This window comes from Lipomyces chichibuensis (assembly GCF_038497645.1).
Source record: "Lipomyces chichibuensis strain CBS 12929 unplaced genomic scaffold V1513scaffold_12, whole genome shotgun sequence".
Classification (NCBI taxonomy): domain Eukaryota; kingdom Fungi; phylum Ascomycota; class Lipomycetes; order Lipomycetales; family Lipomycetaceae; genus Lipomyces; species Lipomyces chichibuensis.
This window is the reverse complement of record NW_027117464.1, coordinates 279,338-293,134: the sequence shown is the minus strand read 5'-3', so window position 1 is coordinate 293,134 and position 13,797 is coordinate 279,338. Positions and strand designations below refer to the sequence as shown.

General features: G+C 46.1%; 7 protein-coding genes and 1 non-coding gene across 8 annotated transcripts; 4 read left to right on the top strand and 4 right to left on the bottom strand.

Annotated features, from left to right (window-relative positions):
• Nucleotides 1-6: 6 nt before the first annotated feature.
• Nucleotides 7-1,028, top strand: V1513DRAFT_443432 (ATP synthase E chain-domain-containing protein). The gene is made up of 4 exons (XM_066897805.1): nt 7-73; nt 386-569; nt 638-674; nt 733-1,028. The coding sequence occupies exons 1-4, from the start codon at nt 59-61 to the stop codon at nt 761-763; spliced, it is 267 nt and encodes an 88-aa protein (XP_066754075.1). The 5' UTR covers nt 7-58; the 3' UTR covers nt 764-1,028.
• V1513DRAFT_443430 (WD40-repeat-containing domain protein) lies at nt 998-3,196 on the bottom strand. The gene has a single exon (XM_066897804.1). The coding sequence runs from the start codon at nt 2,750-2,752 to the stop codon at nt 1,205-1,207; it is 1,548 nt and encodes a 515-aa protein (XP_066754074.1). The 5' UTR covers nt 2,753-3,196; the 3' UTR covers nt 998-1,204.
• Nucleotides 3,197-3,315: 119 nt separating this feature from the next.
• V1513DRAFT_464000 (Dolichyl-phosphate-mannose-protein mannosyltransferase-domain-containing protein) lies at nt 3,316-6,140 on the top strand. Its single transcript, XM_066899988.1, has 4 exons — nt 3,316-3,715; nt 3,777-3,813; nt 3,867-4,406; nt 4,459-6,140. The coding sequence occupies exons 1-4, from the start codon at nt 3,438-3,440 to the stop codon at nt 5,983-5,985; spliced, it is 2,382 nt and encodes a 793-aa protein (XP_066754073.1). The 5' UTR covers nt 3,316-3,437; the 3' UTR covers nt 5,986-6,140.
• Nucleotides 6,141-7,746, top strand: V1513DRAFT_398879 (kinase-like domain-containing protein). The gene is made up of 3 exons (XM_066895446.1): nt 6,141-6,462; nt 6,530-6,688; nt 6,755-7,746. The coding sequence occupies exons 1-3, from the start codon at nt 6,340-6,342 to the stop codon at nt 7,562-7,564; spliced, it is 1,092 nt and encodes a 363-aa protein (XP_066754072.1). The 5' UTR covers nt 6,141-6,339; the 3' UTR covers nt 7,565-7,746.
• On the bottom strand, nt 7,664-9,284 carry V1513DRAFT_398874 (endoplasmic reticulum vesicle transporter-domain-containing protein). The gene is made up of 3 exons (XM_066895445.1): nt 8,911-9,284; nt 8,002-8,848; nt 7,664-7,948 (listed from the first exon to the last, which is right to left on the bottom strand). Exons 1-3 carry the CDS (start codon nt 9,101-9,103, stop codon nt 7,819-7,821), a joined length of 1,170 nt encoding a protein of 389 aa, XP_066754071.1. The 5' UTR covers nt 9,104-9,284; the 3' UTR covers nt 7,664-7,818.
• Nucleotides 9,258-10,243, top strand: V1513DRAFT_443421 (pre-mRNA branch site protein p14). The gene is made up of 3 exons (XM_066897803.1): nt 9,258-9,433; nt 9,483-9,586; nt 9,656-10,243. The coding sequence occupies exons 1-3, from the start codon at nt 9,416-9,418 to the stop codon at nt 9,900-9,902; spliced, it is 369 nt and encodes a 122-aa protein (XP_066754070.1). The 5' UTR covers nt 9,258-9,415; the 3' UTR covers nt 9,903-10,243.
• Nucleotides 10,244-10,323: 80 nt separating this feature from the next.
• Nucleotides 10,324-10,437, bottom strand: V1513DRAFT_t48. Its single transcript has one exon. It is a non-coding gene; the product is annotated as a tRNA-Leu (tRNA).
• A 379-nt stretch (nt 10,438-10,816) lies between these two features.
• On the bottom strand, nt 10,817-13,697 carry V1513DRAFT_478876 (Sodium/hydrogen exchanger family-domain-containing protein). Its single transcript, XM_066900286.1, has 8 exons — nt 13,483-13,697; nt 13,393-13,434; nt 13,177-13,329; nt 12,976-13,109; nt 12,639-12,922; nt 12,159-12,594; nt 11,338-12,105; nt 10,817-11,273 (listed from the first exon to the last, which is right to left on the bottom strand). The coding sequence occupies exons 1-8, from the start codon at nt 13,520-13,522 to the stop codon at nt 11,136-11,138; spliced, it is 1,995 nt and encodes a 664-aa protein (XP_066754069.1). The 5' UTR covers nt 13,523-13,697; the 3' UTR covers nt 10,817-11,135.
• Nucleotides 13,698-13,797: the final 100 nt, after the last annotated feature.

Here is a 13,797-nt window from a genome sequence, read left to right as displayed (position 1 = left end):
CACACCATTCGACCGAAACCGACCGGTTACAGCACAACACCTCAATTGCAAAAAAAAGATGTCGACACTTAACGTACGTAACGCTTTAATATATTGCTGGGATTTTAGGATATTGTTATTTTTGTCTGGAAATTGGTGAATTGAGTTCTCAATGGCGAAATGCCGACATGTTGAATTGCAAATTTGGATTCAAATCGGGATCCCGTCCACCTCAGTGAATGTGTGAACGGATATATGCAGCAATTATATTTACTGTTGCTGCCGCTACCAAAAATTGGGGTCGCGGTTTTTAGCTACAGCTGTTTGTACAAGTTCGGAACAGGATAGCATCTCAGATCTTGCAGCGACGAGTACGACCTTGCGTCCCGAGCTAACTAGTTAACAGGTTTTCCGCTGGACTGCTCTTGGTTCCGGTGTTGTGTACGGACTGTTCCACAGCTACAGTCTCTCGGTCTCGAGTGAGAAGAAGGCTGCTGCTGCCGAATGGGCCCACAAGGAAGCTTTAATTGCCAAGGCAAAGGCGGAGTATGCAAAACTGAATCCGAAGCCGGCTGCTCCTGCTACTACTGGTATGATTCTACTGAGATTTTATGTTCTAGAATTTTGTGGTGAGTAAATGCTAACGGTCCTTCTGCAGCTACTCTTGACTTCTCCGATCCTAACTTCGATTTCGCGTAAGATTTACACTTGAACCTCGGTACATTCGGTATAATATTCTAATAATGATCACAGAAAATATCTGGAAACTGCTCTGAAGGAGTAGAGAACACTTAATCCGCCACCGATACAACTCATTGATTATAAAATAGACCTATGGTGTTGTGTTTTGTTATTATAAAGTCGGCATTCAGTGGAATTTCTTTTGTCTCGTGCCTTTTTCTCGAGGAAATTAAATAGTGTTCCTATGGTAGTGTGTTGCATGTAGTCAAATCTGGTTTTGTATTAGATTTTAACAAAAAGTTTACACCTGAAGCGTCTGGGAAGTAGTAGGTAGCATGCACATTACGATAGTTGCAATAAAAAACGGTTAAAAATTTCTCCATTGCCCAGGGAGATTATCATATGTGTCCAGATGGGACCTTGTCAACTTGTTGCTACCAAATTCGTGTGCAGCCTACTATGGCCGATTGCAATTTAAACAAAATTTCCCTATTATACATAAACATTTATACATTTAGAGGTCGTCATATAATATGTTTGTGAATTATAGACCTATTGTTTCCGACGCCCACAGCTTAACCGAACGGTCCCAGCCGCTACTCGCTATAAATCTACAGTTGTTTGATATGTCCACACTCATAGCCTTGTCTGAATGGCCTCTCAGTGACTTTATTAGAGTCCACGAGTCGGATTTCCAGACATTAACACATCCATCGTATGAACTGGAAGCCAGATATGAGCCTCTAAGCGGTGGCGCTCCATCTTCTTGCGTTACGCCAGGGATTTCTCCATCGCCGTTAAAGAATCGGACGTCGGACACTAAACTCTTGTGTGCGGGAATCGTGGCACTAACTCTAACTTTTCGAACGTCCCATATCTTAACGCTCGAATCGCCGGATCCTGTAGCTATGTGATACCCATCCGGCGAGAAATCAGCTCCGTATATTTCCCGGCTATGTCCGTCGAGCACCATGATTGTTCGTCCCGTACGGATATCCCAGACTCGCCCTATGCCGTCAAGTCCTGCGGAGACAACGAGTGCGCCGTCTTGTTGAATCGCAACGCAGTAGACTTCCTTGGAATGACCTTCTTGCATAAGTAGTTCTTGCTGCATTTCTAGATCCCATAGTCGCCATGTGCAGTCAAATGATGCAGATGCGAGTAGTCTCCCTGAAGGATGAAAAGCCACACGGCATACACGGCCATCGTGCCCTTGTAAAGTCGCCAGAGGTGTGTCCTGAGCTAGAGACCATAATCGGACGGTACAGTCCCCACCTCCCGACGCAAGATTTACAACATTCGGCGATTGCAAAAGTGTTGCTTCTGGATGCCACGCAAGCCCGCCAATCCGGTCGTTGTGTCCTCGTAATATTGAAATGTCATCGTCTTCCAAAGTAGGAACTTGGAGCAACCGAATAGATCCAGTCCACGATCCTGCAGCTATCAATTCAGAGTTTGGCGAAAATCTTACGCAAGATACTGCTCGGTCCGCAACGAATTGAGTGCCCATCAACGCATATGTCTTCAAGTATTCTGAAAGTCCACGTGCTTGTTTAACTAATTTCGTAAGTGGGAATGCAGCGTCTTTTATCTGCTGCGCACGTCGTTGGCGGGCACATATGAGTGAGTATCGAGCGACTTGTTTCCGAATCTCGAGAATATTCTCATCACCTGGGGTATAAAACTCCTCGTCCTCATCTTCCGCTTCTTCGCCGGTGACACTCCGCACACTCCCTGTCACACTTCGCATTTCGACATCCTCGTCTGCAGCTTCCTGTCGCTCAAGCAAAACCTTCCGCAATCGTTCACGGCGATCAGCCTTGTCTTCACCAAACAATGTTATCGGTTCACCGAGCTCACGCAGCCCTGCACGCACTTTCAAATCGTCCGTTGGTACGGCAATTTGCTTTGCACGCCGCCGACGCGATAACTCCTCAAGATATGTTTGCGCTTTCACGTTCGTGCCGTGCATGATGTAGTCATTGTCAACACTGATGTCTTCCAGAAAGACACCGCCTCCTTGCGGTGACGGTGGATCTGCAGACATTCTGTCTTCTGCAAGCTGTCCTTGCCGAGACGGATGCACCGACATTGTGACACGCTGCTATCACTGATTACCGGTGGTCTTAGATATTGCGAATTAGATACTGCGAACCTGACGGTGGCGTTGATTGATCCCCCTTCCAAGCAGCTTCCAATACCGTTTGTGATCAATATCCTACTCCGCGAAATGCTTGCTAGGCGCTACAACTTATAAATGTATTTGGTGAACTATTTCTGCGATGGTGGTAGTCTTGTCTCGTGAATGATCCGTTAGATGGTTATGAAACCGTGCTGGCGCAAAGTAGAACATCACACTATGGTCTCTCTGCGCCGCGCGGAATGTACTATTTTACCACGCTTGGAAATTATTTTGGTGCCAAATTGTTTAAATAACCAAACTGCTCTTACTTGTAGTTCTTTGCTCAGTGCTAGCTACTCAGAGTCAAAAACTACTGACACAGGTCCGATTATATAAAAGGGAAATTTAATTAGCATATGCTAACTGTTATACCAAATTAGTTTGCTTCAAGGGAAACTAGGCGTCTCAGGGTTAGGTGTCTATGACGTTTTTGTAGGCCCCTGGGAATTAGTAGACCAATTCCCGAACGCAGGTCTAAGTATAACTCGTTGGGCAACTCTGATCTGCTTGGACAGGACCAATAACCGGCAAATAGCTTCGCGATCAGCGTGCCAGTTAGTCAATTGCTTATTCTACGACAACAGCACGATTGACCATGTCTCCAAAAAACTCCCCGCCCGAAAAGGGGGGAAAGAAAGCTAAGCTGCAAGCCAGCGCGTCTGCGACTGGCATTTCATCGTCCCCGGTACCTGCTCCTGCCATAAAGGCTGATGAAGTTGACAATTGCAATGGTCCAATCTATCTGGTGGCTAAGCCATTGACCCCTGCCGAGTCCAGGAGGCAACAAATCAATTACAACGTCGCGCTCTTCATGATCACTTTACTAAGCTTCTTAACCCGATTTTACCTACTCAATCACCCAGATCAAGTCGTGTAAGTATTTCTATCGTAATTCGGATATCTATGGACGGCCCGACGCTCATGGACGTGGTAGGTTTGATGAGGTCCACTTCGGCAAGTTCGCTAGCTATGTAAGTATCCATGATTGATGCTTTTGCTATTGATCTGGCTAAGCGGATTGTAGTACCTTCAACGAACGTACTTCTTCGACGTTCATCCCCCATTTGGAAAGTTACTGTTTGCTCTTGTGGGTTGGCTAGTTGGTTACGATGGTGCATTCCTTTTCGAGAACATCGGTGATGGATATACTCAAAATAAAGTGCCATACCTCGCGTACAGAGCTTTACCTGCTCTCCTCGGATCATTGACCGTCCCGATTGTATTTCTCACTATGAAGCATAGCGGATACAGTTTAGCGGCGTGTCTGGTTTCTACAGCATTGGTATTGTTTGACAACGGTCACATCACGCAGACGCGATTTATCCTCCTTGACGCAACTCTCATATTCTCCATGAGCTGCGCGCTGTACAGCTATGTTAAATTCGTGCGATATCGAAACTGCTCGTTTAGCAGAAAGTGGTGGAAGTGGCTTCTTCTAACTGGACTGTCGCTTGCTTGCACTATCAGTACTAAGTACGTTGGCGTCTTCACCTTCTTCACCATTGGTCTTGCAGTTAGCATTGATCTCTGGAATTTACTTGACATCGACAACGGCCTTTCTCTGGTGGGTGTATCGTATTTGTAACTATGTAGCTACAGTCATCTAACGAGGGTAGAAAAAATTCGCCGAACATTTCTTTGCCCGGGCATTTGCTCTCATTGCCATGCCGTTCATGATATACCTCTTCTTCTTCCAGGTTCATTTCTGGGTGCTCAACAGGTCCGGTCCTGGTGATGATTTCATGTCTCCTGAGTTCCAGGAGACGTTGGGCGACAATGAGTTGGCGCTACTGGCCAAGCCAATCAACTACTACGACACAATCGCAATAAAACATAAAGATACTGGGGCCTACTTGCACTCGCATCTGGACCGATATCCGCTGCGTTATGACGATGGGCGTATTTCGTCTCAAGGGCAGCAGGTTACTGGCTATCCGCACAAGGACGCGAACAACAACTGGGTTATTCTGCCTGCTGTTGGGTTTCCTGAGAATGACATGTTTGGTCACCCTGTCAATGGCGGCGATATTGTACAATTGTTCCACCCTGTCACAGGAACATATCTACTCACTCATGATGTTGCTTCGCCCTACTACCCTACTAATCAGGAGTTTACAACTGTCAACCAGGATGACGCTAGTGGCCCTCGCCACAATGACACGCTCTTTGAAATTCGTCTCAATAACGGCAAGAAGGAGCAGTTCCGTACGAAGGGGGGTCTTTTCAAGCTTATTCATTATCCTACGAAGGTTGCCATGTGGACGCACAGCAAGCCTCTTCCAGACTGGGGCTACAAGCAGCAGGAAGTCAACGGTAACAAGAATACCCAGCAAGTATCCAACACGTGGCTGGTGGACGAAATTGTCGATCTTAAAGATGATCGAGTGAAGGTCGAGAAGAAAAAAGTCAAGCGGCTTCCATTCATGAAGAAATGGCTTGAGCTTCAGATTGCCATGTTCAGACACAACAATGCGTTGACTTCGTCCCATCCATATTCGTCCTTACCGCCAGAATGGCCGTTTATGCTACGTGGCGTATCCTTCTGGACGCAGAATGACTCTCGCTCGCAAATATATCTTGTCGGAAATCCTCTTGGATGGTGGTTCGCAACCAGCTGTCTCGCAGTGTTGTCGGGTGTGTTTGTCGCCGACCAGCTCACCCGTCGACGGCGCTACTACGTCCTGGCGGAGAATGTCCGAACAAGGCTGTACAACTCTGCCGGATTTTTTCTTCTAGCGTGGGCCGCCCACTACTTCCCCTTCTACATTATGGGTCGGCAGCTGTTCTTACACCATTATCTTCCAGCTCATCTAGCGTCCGCGTTGGTAGCGGGTGCCCTCCTGGATTTTTTTTATGGTAATCCTGGTATCTTCCCTGTCGCATACCAAGTCCCTACTCCAGCACCAAAGAAGGCAGCAGGAAAGAACGGTCAGGCTGTGGAGTCAACCGTCCAGCTCCAGGCCCCACCGACAATGTACCCACCTTCGTCTTTAATCAGCTACGCGATATCGGGAGTTATTGTTGGCTTGATATTTGGAGTGTACTGGTTCTTCAAGCCATTTACGTATGGTGACCCAGGACTATCGGTGCCGCAGGTTGTAATGCGGAAATGGATGAACTTTGACTTGCACTTTGCAAAATAAGGTCTGGCCAGATTGACAAAAATCTGCAGTAATGAGGGACTGTATGACCGAGGCAAATATGTGACGAGGAGACAAACGCGATGAAACCGGGAAATTGGAATGTTTGCTATCTTTGTAGTATATTATTTATAAACGAATTTATAAAGAATTTGGCTATTCTTACATGATTTACACTCACATCGACTGTGGCCACACTGGTACTTCGAGCCGCATGCACGTTTCCGAGGCCCCTCGGGTCATCTTTAGAAACTGCATCTCAGCCACTTTGAATTTCGGATCCACAACCTCCCAGTTATAAACCACAACATCTTATTCGGACTTGGGAAGTCAGCGTTGCAATATATATTACAATAGATGTCGTTAGCGCACTATATCCTTGACTTCGCGTACACATTCAATACTTGCATCAACTGTTTTCCTACGCCGTCGCTACATATAAACAACCGTAGTTACAAGATCCAGCGGTTATTGGGCGAGGTAACGATCTCTTTACTCACGAAATAGTTACAATCGATATGGAGTGACTGATATGTTAAATAACCAGGGTGGCTTCTCTTATGTCTATCTCGTACAGGCATCGAATGGCGAGTACTTCGCTCTCAAAAAGATAAGATGCCCGTTCGGTGCGGAAAGTCTTCAGCATGCCATAAAGGAAATTGACAGTTACAAGATATTCAATGACGAGCATATAATAAACATGATTGTGGGTGATTTCTTTCATGTTGACGGCAGATTGCGTGAGAAGTGGTGTGCTGACGACGACGCGTAGGACTCCAACGTTGTGCAGGAACGCGACGGATCTAAGACGGTGTACATCCTTCTTCCCTATTTCCGGAGAGGAAACTTGCAGGACACGATTAATGCGAATTTAATAAACCATGCCCACTACGACGAACGCGAGGCGTTGCAGTTGTTCCTTGAGATTGCGCAGGGAGTGAGAGTGATGCACCAACATCGCGTAGGTGAAGACTCAGGGCTGAATGCGAGGCGTGCCGGCAATAACACGCTTGAGTTGGAGAGAGAATCGCAGCCATTAATGGACGACGAGGGGGTCGCACTAACGACGAGTTTTTCGAATTTGTCGCCGTCAGGAAGTGCCGTCGTGCCGTATTCGCACCGTGATATTAAGCCTGCGAATATTATGCTCTCGCAGACTGGCGTGCCAGTGCTGATGGATCTGGGCAGTTGCACTAGGGCTAGAATAGAAGTCGCATCACGACAGCAGGCATTGGAGTTACAGGACTATGCGGCAGAATACTGCACGATCTCGTACAGAGCACCAGAATTATTCGATGTCAAGACAAACTCTCTTCTCGACGAAGGTGTCGACATTTGGAGTCTTGGCTGTACTTACTTTGCTTTACTATATTGCTCGTCTCCATTTGAGCTGCAGTCATCAGAGTCAGGCGCTAGTCTCAGTCTAGCCATTATCAACGGACAGTACCGATTCCCAGAGTCGCCGAAGTACAGTGACGGCACCAAAGATGTTATCCGTGCATGTCTTACTGTAGACCCAAAGCATAGGGCGGATATCGATAGAGTACTTCTGATGATTCAGGGTGCTCTGCAGCAATTTTGATAGGTTTCGTGTTGTTTTTGAGGAGGATTTGAGGAATATGGTCTGATCATCGAGAAAGAAGTTTGCCAACGCTCGCAACCTGTACTCGAAGAACAATTAGCGTGATCACATTTAAGTTCTATTGTCGATTCCTATATCACCATAAACCTTCAAAACTTTTTAGTTAAAATATTCAATCAAGGAAACAGCAAAATTGATTTCCAGTGCGTATTACGAATCCTTTCCAACAAAAATATTGTCGAACAACAAAATCTTTAAACTGCCTTTTTTCTACTCAATGCCTTGTCTGCTTCCCAGACGCCTCTATCGATGACTGAGGCCACAGCCAACACGCCTCCAACAACTGCACAAACGCCAATCAAGAACGATCCAAACGATTTTGATCTGTTATAATGTTAGCCAGGTAAGAATGACCATGCCAACTCACGACGACAAACCTCTCTTCTCTGTTGATAACCTTCATTGGCGAGATGTCATAGGAAAAGAAAACACCAGGAATACCGCCACGGGCGTGCATTGTGTTCGGGTGGTCGTCATCTCGTCCTCCTCGAATGGCACGCTCGTGCGACGTGACAGAGTACTGGTTTGTCTCAAGCGGCGATTCGCCTATCCGTTCAAATCGCGATGAGACAACTTTGATGAAATACATGTAATTGAAATGGCGCTCGTCTGTTTTCTTGACCGCGCCGTCAAGTGGATTACTGACTGTATGGTGGTGTGGGCCGAAAGATAGGTGGTGGATATTGTGAGTGAACGTATGCCGCACTGGGGACGTCTCATAGATGTTCAGATCATGAAGGTGCGCATTTGGTGAAGAGTAAGATTTTCCCGGAGCAAAGTGGAAGTTTCCGACAACCTTATTGACTGACAGTGTACCTGCAATATTACAGCCTTCATGCGCCATTTCCTTGATCTTCTCGGGGTAATTTTCTCGCTCGCATTGATCGACGCCATGGCCATCGCCGAAAGCCCAGCCGACTTCCTGGTACGCGTTTCGGACATCGTCGCAAGTGTTGCAACACCGTTTGCCTTCCTCCTCCTTTGGAACCGCACCGTAGCAAGGACCGCAGTAGCTTTCATCGAGATGGTGAGCATTGTCGCCCGAGGAATGAAGTGCAAGCAATTCGGTAGAGATAACGCTGCCATCATCATTGAGCCTGGTCTTGACGATTCCGTGGGTAATTTCCGTCTGCTGCTCGCCGGACACGTCCATAACGTCGAGTGTCAATATCTCACATGGAACTTGCGGGAATGTAATGTTGAGGTTGATATTCATCCGTTCGCCTGCAAGAGTATCATTAACCGCTGATTACTCTGGATCATCAGTTTGCAAATTGCACGCTCACCTCTGGTCTTGTCGACTATCAGCTCTGGCCGATTGACTATCCGTCTGTAGTCTGACCATTCTGAAACAATCAGCAGCACTATGACGACAGTCGCGACGATGGTAACGACACCGCCAGAAGTCGTGCGCACCCGCGCGTCCTCGACGGTCTTTGTGAAGGCGTCGAACGTGTTCAACCGTCGTCGTGGTGGCATATTTAAATTAAATAGTCCGGTGCGTGCAATTGCCGTGCCTGACTGCGATCTGTCGTAGTTCTTGGCTCGATCTGGCTGATCTCGTGCTGATTGTGGTCGCTTCGGTTCCGAGATTGAGGCAACGTGTTCGGGGGTCAAGTTGTCCCAAAAGGTGAAGGTCGCACACGTGTTCTCCACAACGGTTAAGGGTTTTGTTTTGCGCTGTCACTAACTAAAGCTTTGCGACAAGCGACAGCCAATTGCTAATAGTTGGATTTTTATCTGAAATCCGACTGACTGCATTTGTTACCAACCGGATCGCATGTCCTTGCAATGAGCACTAGTAGTCGAGTAAGTAACAATAAATCTGAGTGTGGAGAATATCCTGACAGTGTGCCAGAAACTTCAGTCAGAGATCAACAGGATCCTCTACGTCAAGAATCTCTCATATAGCGTTACGTCGGAAGAGCTTTACGACCTATTCGGCAAGTTTGGATCAATAAGGTACAACCATCTTGTCTAATTCCATATTATATTTACTAGCGAATCATGTGGCTAACTGAGGAAAAAAAGACAAATTCGGCTCGGAAATGCACAGAACACTCGTGGTACGGCATTTGTTGTCTACGACGACATCCAGGACGCCAAAATGGCATGTGACAAATTATCCGGGTTTAATTTCCAGAACAGATATTTAGTTGTCTTGTACCATCAACCGGACAGAGTAGCGCAGACGCCCGCGCATGGGCTGGGTGCTACTTCCTCTGCTGAGCAAAAGTCTATGGGGGATATCACCTCTACTCCCAGGCGACAAATATAGTTCGTGAATTTGGTATGAGTGGAATGATAAGACTCTGAGATGTACATTACGGGAATTTGTTGATTGGAAATGCCGGAGTTTGGAATCAGATATACACAATAACGACAGATTGTCTCATTTAAGAGCAGTAGCTTTGCAGTAATTGCTAGTGGATCAATACATCCGCGAAAAAGGCCCCACCGAGTAAATGCGAAGGCTTAAAGAACTGAGGAATATGGCTTGTTTGTGCATGTCATATATCATGGCTTGGATGATCGCTACTACAATACCATCGGAAACAATTAATCCAATACGATGTAACCATTGCATATCCACCACCGTACATCATTTTTAAAAAAAATTATGTCCAATTCACTTCGCAAATTTTAACACCATCGATTATAGTAATATGACTGCAACAAAAAATTAATTTTTCAAGTTTTGACGGGTGCGAGGTTCGAACTCGCGCGAACTTACGTTCAGCAGATTTCGTCAAATGAGTGGTTGAACTCAAGATTCTTAAGTCTGCCGCCTTAGACCACTCGGCCAACCCGCCCACTATGATGAACTAAACGAAACCAAACAAAGCACTTGAAGCCAACTCGCTTCGGCCCGCTATTATAGGTCTTTGTTTCGAGTTCTTTGCCGTTTTATGGCCAGATTCACAACATAGATTTCATAAGAAACGTCTGTAAGAGTGCTCATGAGCTTGGCCGCCATTCACAGCTGTCACCTCAGCCTGTTAGCGGTCCCAGTCAAAGGCACACTCCAATCTCGGGGTAAGGGGAATTCGTAGCGGCCGCGACAGCTACAACTTCGGCTCCTCGGCTGAGGCCACAGGAAACCCGAAGAATACTTCTCATCAAAAATCTAGATATCCGGAGTCGGTTTCTCCCTGGATATTTTGGAATTCAAAGATTACGTAACTCAATGGACAGATTCGACATAGTACTCTATTGGCAAGGCTCCAACAATACAATAAACCCTAATACTGATTTACTGACAGCGTAATGATACTTGATCTAAGTTAAATCAATTAATAATATAAATATACAAGAGACGGAGACCCCCCGCCCAATCTTATCCACTAGTTGACGCAACGGATACAACCCCGCCAATGCCATCCATCCAAACTGAATCCAAAGCGACAGAGTACTGCGGATCTCTACTCGTTACCTACCAGAAATCATGCCGATCCAAAAAAAGTTTTTCTACATAACTTACTAGATGAATATTGTATTTACAGAATCAAAATTATTTCGTGCCAGATACGTCCAGTTTTGACGCGCTCGCTGATGGTTGTGGTGATGACGTCCTTTGAGACGTTGGTAACGACAAGTCACTGGACGAATCGTTATGTGAGGATGTATCCAATAGAACTGGCTTGAGAACCTAGAAAAAACGAACACGATTACTATATAGATCCGTGAAACTAACGGCGAATGATTTAACCTACATGTTCGTCAAAATCTTGGAACCACCGCGCGTGGTCTTCTGTCGTGCGCGCCAATAGACCAGGAAATCCACCAAGAGGGGTAGTCGCACTGGAATTGGAATTTGATAACGCCGCATTACTTCCTGTTGCTGACTGATTCGTCGACGCCGTTCGTGAAATCGAAGGTGTCGAGTGTGCCTTGCTACCACTTTCTAAAGCCGCATGATCGCTCGACTCCGATACTGATCGGCGCGAATAAGAATTTAATTCTTGCAGAGACAGAGTACTTTGAGAGGCCTCTGGAGACCGCCGACTTATTTGCGACGCCAGATCATTCACAGACTGCGATATTGAGCTAGCTCTCCGTTGATTTTGATTGTTCTCCGCATATGGGGAATACTGCACTTGACTTTGTCCTTTGTGATTGGCACCAATGCCGAATTCCATGTCGAGTTCAATATCGTTCTCGTTATCATCCGTCTCAACTCCGGTCTGGATCCCAAGAATCTCAAGCATACTTGAGGTCGTACCTCCGAACACAATAACCGTTAATACCACAACAATTAGAATCGTAGCGCGTAGAGCGTTTGCGTGTTCGCCTTCCAAACCGGCCGCAAGAGCAACGCCGACTGCTCCCCGAAGACCGGCCCAGAATAACATAATTTGATACTGGTCAGGAAGTTCTTCGGGAACGGTTCGCCCGTACGCCCTCGCTCGAGCTCCATGCACGAAGTTGATAAGCTTTGATAGAGGGAATACGGATGCCCATCGTGACACGCAAATTCCAAACTACAATATAAGTCAATAACGCCGACTTATATAATACTTGGACGACAACTCACAGCTGTGACCACAATTAAAAGTGGTTTGTAAACCAGTTCGACTTCAGTGAAAAGAGAGAGTCCCAGATATATAAATATAAAATTCTCGGACAATTGAGCCAGTGTCTGGAACATGAACTTCGTCGCGATCTGGGTCCTCTTCGACATATTGTAGTGGGCATAATGTTTCAAAGTAATGCCGCAAAAAAGTAGCGATACAATGCCGGACATGTGGCATCCGTTGGAGAAAAAATATGAGGCATAGGCAAATAGCAGAATAAGGCATGTCTCGATGGATGGAAATAGGCGGATACGCGAGTGCTTCAGAACAAGAGCTGTCATGACACCGACAATCGCGCCAATCAGGAGCGAAATTGTAAACGTCATCAAGAAGATACCGATGCCCTTGAACAAGCCACTGATACCAGCCGATTCGCCGTGGAGCTTTTGCGTAGTCCTATATCGTTAGACAAAAAAAGAGTAAACTACTGTATAACTTACTCAAACATGACGATAGAAACGGCATCATTAAGAATACTCTCGCCGAAAATAATTGTATATAATTTTGGATCGACTTTGTATGTATTGAAAATCGATAAAATTGTGACGGGATCAGTCGCAGACAATGTGGCGCCGAATCCAAGAGCCGCAACGAACGGAATATTCAAGCCCTCGAGACCAAGAAAAGCCCAGATATAAATAATGATTCCCAGTACGACTGCAGATATGAATGTTCCGGCGAAAGCGAATGTAAGAATAGGGCCGATATTTCGGAAAAAGTTCGCCTTTGCTGTATTAGCACACAATTAAGCAACCAAAAATATATAGCTGACCGTACCTGGTGTAACTCGTAGCCACAATTGAGAATGATAGGCGGTAGAAGCATATTGAAGAAGTATGAAGATTTGAACGAAACTGTATCCTGAATATAATGGCCGGGCAAGATTCGGATTGCTAAGCCAACAATCATGCCTATTCACCGTTAATAGAGTCAGATCGTCCTCCAATATTGTCGGGTTCGAGGCCCGTATGTATTTACCTGCAAAGATCGATACGACGGTCTCGTGCACCGCTTGGATCTTACGGACTTGCAAGTAATAACTAGTCCATAAAGAGCCAATGAGAAGGACAATCAAAATGAAAAGAGCCCATGATGAGTACAATTCTTGCTGACTAGGATTATTTAGTTCGTCTATAGAGCAAACACGTCAGTACCACTAAGATCAACTGCATCTTTCGACGTGGAGCACCGTACCATCTGGCGAGCCTTCGAAATCCGCGTCACTCTCTCTTCGGCCTAAAATACTAATTAGCGCTCGGACAGTTAACAGCTAGTTGAACGTACTTAGTAGGTTTGTTGCCGTCGACAGTATGGAATTCAGCATGTTGGCAGTGGCTAGGTAATATTCGCTAGCGCGACGCTAACAGGGACCTAAGTCACGAATCAATACAGCGTGCAGCGACAAAGGATTACGTGATATTCGAGAGTATGAATTTCTACCCAATTCCGCTTCAAAGACTCGCTGTAGTTGCCTTTCAATATATCCCGATGTCCGTTTATTTGAAAGACGAAGACGACACCGATTGCATGCGGCGCCTTGGCTGCCACCCCAGAAATTTCATGCAGCCAACTTACCCGGTCTGATCGAGGTCAAGGGTA

Coding starts and splice junctions, on each gene's coding strand:
- V1513DRAFT_443432 (XM_066897805.1), top strand. Junction 570..637: donor GGCTGCTCCTGCTACTACTG/GTATGATTCTAC, acceptor GTCCTTCTGCAG/CTACTCTTGACTTCTCCGAT. Junction 675..732: donor GATCCTAACTTCGATTTCGC/GTAAGATTTACA, acceptor TAATGATCACAG/AAAATATCTGGAAACTGCTC.
- V1513DRAFT_443430 (XM_066897804.1), bottom strand. CDS start 2,752: ATGTCGGTGCATCCGTCTCGGCAAGGACAGCTTGCAGAAGACAGAATG.
- V1513DRAFT_464000 (XM_066899988.1), top strand. CDS start 3,438: ATGTCTCCAAAAAACTCCCCGCCCGAAAAGGGGGGAAAGAAAGCTAAG. Junction 3,814..3,866: donor TCGGCAAGTTCGCTAGCTAT/GTAAGTATCCAT, acceptor AGCGGATTGTAG/TACCTTCAACGAACGTACTT. Junction 4,407..4,458: donor TCGACAACGGCCTTTCTCTG/GTGGGTGTATCG, acceptor TAACGAGGGTAG/AAAAAATTCGCCGAACATTT.
- V1513DRAFT_398879 (XM_066895446.1), top strand. CDS start 6,340: ATGTCGTTAGCGCACTATATCCTTGACTTCGCGTACACATTCAATACT. Junction 6,463..6,529: donor TCCAGCGGTTATTGGGCGAG/GTAACGATCTCT, acceptor TTAAATAACCAG/GGTGGCTTCTCTTATGTCTA. Junction 6,689..6,754: donor AGCATATAATAAACATGATT/GTGGGTGATTTC, acceptor GACGACGCGTAG/GACTCCAACGTTGTGCAGGA.
- V1513DRAFT_398874 (XM_066895445.1), bottom strand. CDS start 9,103: ATGCCACCACGACGACGGTTGAACACGTTCGACGCCTTCACAAAGACC. Junction 8,849..8,910: donor GATAGTCGACAAGACCAGAG/GTGAGCGTGCAA, acceptor ATACTCTTGCAG/GCGAACGGATGAATATCAAC. Junction 7,949..8,001: donor GTTATCAACAGAGAAGAGAG/GTTTGTCGTCGT, acceptor ACATTATAACAG/ATCAAAATCGTTTGGATCGT.
- V1513DRAFT_443421 (XM_066897803.1), top strand. Junction 9,587..9,655: donor GGCAAGTTTGGATCAATAAG/GTACAACCATCT, acceptor GAGGAAAAAAAG/ACAAATTCGGCTCGGAAATG.
- V1513DRAFT_478876 (XM_066900286.1), bottom strand. CDS start 13,522: ATGCTGAATTCCATACTGTCGACGGCAACAAACCTACTAA. Junction 13,435..13,482: donor GACGGCAACAAACCTACTAA/GTACGTTCAACT, acceptor TTAGTATTTTAG/GCCGAAGAGAGAGTGACGCG. Junction 12,923..12,975: donor GTGGCTACGAGTTACACCAG/GTACGGTCAGCT, acceptor AATACAGCAAAG/GCGAACTTTTTCCGAAATAT.